General features: G+C 37.1%; 1 protein-coding gene across 1 annotated transcript; it reads left to right on the forward strand.

Moving 5' to 3' along the window:
• The first annotated feature begins 5,045 nt into the window (after positions 1 to 5,045).
• LOC141660916 (uncharacterized) lies at positions 5,046 to 6,740 on the forward strand. The gene has a single exon (XM_074467896.1). It carries the CDS (start codon positions 5,046 to 5,048, stop codon positions 6,738 to 6,740), a length of 1,695 nt encoding a protein of 564 aa, XP_074323997.1.
• Positions 6,741 to 7,031: the final 291 nt, after the last annotated feature.

The raw sequence follows: 7,031 nt of genomic DNA on the forward strand, positions 1-7,031 counted from the left end.
ATATTGGGACCTAACACTCGAGATTTTCAATTCACCCTGGAAGTACAAAAATGTACCAGGATTTAAAAGAAAGTTATTGGTGGCCAAACATGAAAAAGGAAATTGCGGAATGGATAAGTAAGTGTTACACGTGTCAAAGAGTCAAAGCGGAACATTAGAGGCCAAGTGGATTGCTTCAACCACTAGATATACCAGAATGGAAATGGGAACATATCACGATGGATTTCGTGGTAGGATTACCTAAAACCAAGTCTAATCATGATGCGATTTGGGTGGTAATCGATCGATTGATGAAGTCAGCACATTTCTTGCCGATAAACGAAAGGTTTTCGTTAGAAAAATTGGTCAAATTGTATTTGGATGAGATTGTGATGCATCATGCAGCTCCTGTATCTATCGTGTCTGATAGAGATCCAAGGTTTAACTCGAGATTTTGGAGACAATTCCATTATCATTTGGGAACTAAGCTGAAAATGAGTACGGCATATCATCCGCAGACTGACGGATAAAGTGAAAGGACAATTCAGACAACTGAAGATATGTTGTGAACCTGTGCAATAGATTTCAAAGGAAATTGGGACGATCATTTGCCGTTAATTGAGTTTTCCTACAACAACAGTTATCACGCGAGTATTGGCATGCCGCCTTATGAAGCGTTGTATGGAAGAAAATGTAGATTCCCTACGTATTGGGACGAGGTTGGTGAGCGCAAATTAATTGGCCCAGAGCTAGATCAATAAAAGAAAGAAAAGGTGGAAATGATTCGGAAAAGATTAGTTGCAGCTCAAGATCGACAAACGAAGTATGCAAATCGAGAACGAAAAGATGTGTAATTTGAACCTGGAGACAAAGTCTTGTTAAAGATATCTCCTTGGAAAGGTTTAACCAGATTCAGAAAGAAAGGGAAGTTGAGTCCTAGGTATATTGGACCATTCGAGGTGCTGCGACGAGTTGGGAAGGTGGAATATGAATTAGCGCTACCTCCACAAATGCAACATCTATACAATGTATTTCGTGTATCTGTTCTGAAGAAGTATAATGCTGATGCGAGCCATGTGATCGAATTGGAACCAGTAGAAATTCAACCAGATTTGTCTTATGTGGAACAACCAGTTCGAATCTTAGACCGAAAGGAGAGGACACTTAGAAATAAAGTTGTACCTCTAGTCAGAGTGTGGTGGAGAAATCCAATAGTGGAAGAATCAACTTGGGAATTAGAGAGTGAAATGCAAGAAAAGTATCCCCGTCTATTTGCTTAGACTAGATTCTGGGGACAGAATCCTTTTAAGGAGGGTAGATTGTGACGACTGAGAATTTTGCGACGTAATTAAGTGAATAAAGTGTGATTTATGTGAAGTGATTATAATTATGTGATTAATTGTTGATTAATTTCCTTTACTGTATATTATTATCTAGGAGCGTAAATAGAAGCGTTTCAATTTAAAGAGTCAACTTAGGAATTAAGCTGTGTTGTCGGGCCGTCAAGTAGAATGGAACCCGTTCTAAAAAGGGGTTAAAGTATGTAAAATGTGTAATTATGTGAAATGAAATGCTTGAGTAAAGTAATGTGATCTAGTGATGTGTTGGTCGAGAAAGATATTGTAAAGCATAATTGATACGCTGAGCGTCGGGCCGTCAGGCAGAACGTGACCCGGTACGCGTAAAAAGGGATAATGATAAGAAGGACAATTTTTATGATCAGACATGAGTTATGATATTTTCGTATGTGTGCTTGCTTGTCTGTATGCATGATTACATGATCTGTTGATATTTTTTAATGGATTTAAGGGAATTATTTGAATTAAATAAGGTTTATTTAACCTTCGCACAAATTTTTATAAAATTATCTGAGTAAGATAAAGGCATAAGATTTATTTTTTTATCTTCAAAATAGTCCTAAAGACTTTCTAAAAATGATAGACGGATTTATTTTGTGATTGTTGCATATTAAATTGATTTTTATGTGATAAATGCTATTATTAGCACAAACTTGTAAAAATCATATAAAATCAACCGTCTCAAAATCTTATTATGAGTAATGGTTGGAAAGATAAATTCGAGATCTACGTCTTAAAATTTTCATTCGCAATAATTTTTGACTTTCCGAGAGGGATATATCCAATATTCAATTTATATCTTATTTGAGTAAAAAGAGTTGGTAAATCAAACATAAAGAGGGGGATTAGTAAATTACTAAAATACCCCCGCCCTCTTAGCATATATGAACTCATTTTCTCCTCCTTCTTTTCTTTTTCCACCCGGCCACTTTCTCTCATTCTCTCATTTTTCTCTCATCTCTCTCACTCTCGAAGCTCTCTCTTCTCTCTCTTTTTCCTCTCAGTATATTGTCTCTCTCTCTCTAATTCTTTGAAATCCTCCATGAATCTTCATCTATGTTCCATACATGAGCTTCAATTCATGTGCATGTGTGTGTTTATGCTTGCATGCGAAGTGCGTGTGTGTGTTTAGGTTCGGTTTTGAGCCGAGACCCGAGTTTTGCTTGATCAATTCTTGTTTCTGTGATTTTTATGATGAAATCATATTGCATGTAGTGTTGTTACATTTTTTTAAGTGAATCGGAGGTTTTATAGTTGGATACCCTCGAATGAGGGCACCACCGGTGATGAACACTACTAGAAAAAGTAGAATAGACATCACCTCTTAGACATCGGTTGCTTTTCTGACCGATGTAAAAGGTGTTTTCTACATCGGTTTTTGACAACCGATGTCTTTTGTTGTTATAAACATCAGTTGTTTAGCACAACCGATGTTATATGTCTGTTTTAAAAAAATTAATTAACGCACCTTCCCCGTTCCCCCCTTAACCAAATTATTCATTCCCTCCAAGTGTTTCCCCCCCTTAAAATCAAAAACTGAAAACTGAAAACAAAAACAAACAAAAACATTTTATCCCTCATCACTCTCTCATCTCTCAGTTCATCACTCTCTCATCTCTCATTTTATCTCTCTCCCAGCTCTCATTTCACTTTCCTGTGTAGATTTCACCTTGCTGCTCTCATCAAGGTTGCTCTCATTTCCCTCATTGCTCTCGTAGATTTGGGGGTTTCATTGCATTAAGTCAAAGTCGGAGTTGAAGTTCAACTTAGAGTTTAAGGTTGTAGTTCAAGTCGGAGATTGAAGCTAAGTTGGAGGTTAAAGCTTGAATTAGGTAAGTTTTAAACCCTAATTTCAGAATTGGGGGTTTCAATTTGAAACCCTAATTTTTTAATTTTTAATTAGTTTAAGCTTAAACTATCTGTATCTGCTTGTTTGAGTTGCTTGTTACATATTAGTTGTTTGTCATATAGCAGACCCTAATTTGCTTATGCCTTTGTCTTTGTTTATTTTATTTTGTTTAAATGATAGGATTTTTGTTGCTCTTTTCTCTGTTTTCTCTAGAAAATGCATGTTATTTTCAGTTAAATAATGTAAACATTATTTTATAGTAAGGGGATGATAGACGAAAATCGCTTTTTGTTCTGTATATGTTGTTACAGCATATATTTTACATATAAAATGACAGGAAGATGGTTCTGTGTAGAATTTATAGTATAATGTAAACATCTTTCATCTATTGATAGTATAATGTAAACATTAAAATGCATGCCCTGTCTTGTACTACCAAATCGATACAAGCAGATTACTGAAAAGGATAATGACATTACCTTTTCAGTAATAAAAATCAACTTTGATTTTTGATGTCATACTTGGAATAAAAAATTTTATAAAAGAACACTTCACCAACACATACATATGGTGCTTATAAAGAAAATAATTACCTGGTAGAGAAGAAGGGTTACCTGGGAGGAGTTAGAAAAGCAGAAGTGGTTGGTTTGGGAATGTAATCTTTGAGCAAGTACTTAATAAACCCACTAAAAGTTCTGATTCTTGTTTGAGAAATGATAGTTAGCATGTGAATAGAGTTTTCTTGGCCTATGGAAGCTAATTCTTTATGAGCATCGGCGTCGGGTGGTGGTTAATTATGCTCATTACAAATTATATTAATTTGCTATGTTTATTGTCTAGTGGCGTGCTCAGCTTTGTTCTGTGTTTCGTTTCATCATTTTAATCAATCAGTGTCGTGTTCTGCTTTGCCGGTAATTATACATAATAATACATATATATTACTAATTGTACGTTGTTTTTTTGAAATATTTGATATGGAAATTAGGTAGGAAATAGGTTATCCTACGAATATGGAGAAAGATTGGATTTCAAAAGAGAGGGATTCGTTGGAATATGAAGTCGGGGTTGAAAAGTTTTTGATTTACGCCGAAGAAAATTGTAAAAATCCTAAAAAAATACCTTGCCCCTGCTGTAAATGTGTTAATTTCAAAAAAAATTCGGTCAAAGTAATAAGGGGTCATCTCTACGAGAATGGTTTTAGTCTTGGGTATATTGATTGGATTTGGCATAGATCCAAGACTGGTAGGTCGTCTGTTGGTAGCACAGTGCCTCCTCATGAAGAGGAGCAGAATGCAGATGCATTTAAATCAGCCTTTGAAGCTGCATCAGAAGCGGCTGCTGCATCGGAAGCGGCGGCTGCTGGTGCTTCACAAGCTGCTGTGGTTTGTGAAGCAGCATATCGTAATCCGGGGGGTAAATCAGGGGGCGATGACTACGATAAAGACTCGCATGATTTTAAGAGGTTTGTGGCCGATGCTCAACAACCTTTATTTGAGGGCAGCGACTTCACAAAATTAGATTCGGTGTTAAAATTACATAACTGGAAAGCGAGATTCGGTGTGAGTGATAGCGCATTTAGCGATCTTCTCTCTACAGTTGGCTCATTCCTACCTCAGGATAATGCATTACCTGTTAACACATATGAAGCAAATAAGACTCTTTCGAATTTAGGCCTCGAGTATACAAAATTCCACGCGTGTCCCAATGAATGTGTTCTATACAGGGGTGTAAATGAGATTGCTTCGGAGTGTCCAGAGTGCAAGCTATCTCGCTGGAAGGTGGGTAAGGATGGTAGAGAAAGGTATAAAATCCCGGCAAAAGTTATGTGATACTTTCCGATCATCCCGAGATTTAAACGGATGTTTAAATCTTCTTCGACAGCTGAGTTGTTGACATGGCATTCCAACCAAAGAATTCATGATGGCCAGATGCGCCACCCTGCCGACTCTCCTTCTTGGCGGAATATCGATTACAGGTGGCCTGCCTTCGGAAGTGAGCCAAGAAATCTTCGACTAGCTTTGTCGGCTGATGGTATTAACCCACATAACAATGGGCTGACTAATCGGTATTCTTGTTGGCCGGTAGTATTGGTAACATATAATCTTCCTCCGTGGTTATGTATGAAGAGGAAATTTATGATGTTAACTATATTGGTCTCCGGTCCACATGAACCAGGTAACAACCTTGATGTGTTCTTACAACCGTTAGTTGATGATTTGAAAAAGCTTTGGGAAGAAGGTGAACCGAATGTATACGATGCCTTCACAAAAACTTTTTTCACTTTAAGGGCGACTTTGTTATGGACGATTAACGATTTCCCGGCATATGGTAATTTGTCTGGTTGTGTCAACAAGGGTTATTTGGGTTGTCCAGTGTGTGGTGATGATACCGTTGCTAACTATTTACCTTATAGTAGGAAAATATGTTACCAAGGTCATCGTCGGTATTTGCCTAGGCATCATCCATACAGGAAGAAGAAGGCAGCCTTTAATGGTCAACAAGAGTTTGGACAGCCAAGGCAACCCCTTTCCGGACAAGAGGTGTTGGCACAACAAGAAAAAATTAAATTTTCTTATGGAAAGGAAGTAAAGAAGTCGAAGAAGGTGGACTGTGCTTGGAAGAAGAAGTCAGTATTTTTTGAGTTGGAATACTGGAAATTCCATCACGTTCGTCACTGCCTCGATATTATGCATATTGAGAAAAATGTGTGCGATAGTCTAGTTGGGACGTTACTGAATTTAAAACACAAGTCCAAAGATAGTGAGGCATCTCGGCTAGATATGATGGAAATGGGGGTTAGAACTGATTTAGCTCCAGAAGTAGGAGAAAAAAGAACTTATCTGCCTCCTTCTAGTTTTACTCTAACAAAAGCTGAAAAAAGAAAAGTGTTGAAATCACTCTCATCAATGAAGTTGCCATATGGGCATTCCTCAAACATCAGAAATTGTGTATCCATGGCAGATTTAAAGATATTTGGGATGAAGTCTCACGACTGCCATGTACTCCTTCAACAATTACTCCCGGTCGCAATTCGTTCTGTACTTCCGAAGAATGTTAGAGTTAGCATAATAAGACTCTGCTTCTCTTTCAACACTTTGTGCAACAAAATTGTTGACGTATCAAAACTTGATAAATTGCAAGCTGATGTGGTATTAACCTTATGTGAGCTCGAAAAAATATTTCCGCCTTCTTTTTTTGATATAATGATACATCTAATAGTACACCTGGTCAGGGAATTGCGTTTATGTGGACCAGTTTTCTATAGATGGATGTATCCATTTGAGCGTTTTAATAAAGTGTTGAAAAGTTACGTGCGAAACCGTTATTTTCCAGAAGGTTGTATAGCCGAAGCATACTTGAAAGAAGAATCTGTAGAATTTTGCGCTGAGTTTTCTAGAAATAGTTTGACAACTGCCGGACTTCCGAAGGACCAAGGCAAACTTTCTGGTCCATTATCGGCTGCAACAGTTAAATCTGTTGAAGAGAAAGAACGAGATGAGGCGCATTTACACGTCCTCTTAAACAACAGTGAAGTGTTTCCATATGTTAAGTAAGTCACTTTTCTTTTTCTTTTATTGATTAATTTTGTATAAGCATTATTTTAGTTTGTAACCAAAAAATTTATGTATTTTCAAAGGATGCATAAGGAGTTGCTTGAAAAAATTTATGAAGGAAAAAAAAAGACTATTCAGTGGATGATTGGGGAGCATAATAGGCTATTTGCTGATTGGTTTGAGAACAAAGTTATGACTGAATTGAACGAGAAAGTCGAAGGTGTTTCTGAAACGATAAGGTGGCTAGCAGGAAAACCATCATTTACTGTTTTGACTTATGATGGCTATCTA

This window comes from Apium graveolens, chromosome 5, assembly GCF_009905375.1.
Source record: "Apium graveolens cultivar Ventura chromosome 5, ASM990537v1, whole genome shotgun sequence".
NCBI lineage: Eukaryota > Viridiplantae > Streptophyta > Magnoliopsida > Apiales > Apiaceae > Apium > Apium graveolens.

Bases quoted from the DNA above. Each gene is read 5' to 3' on its own strand.
- LOC141660916 (XM_074467896.1), top strand. From the start codon at position 5,046: ATGTTTAAATCTTCTTCGACAGCTGAGTTGTTGACATGGCATTCCAAC.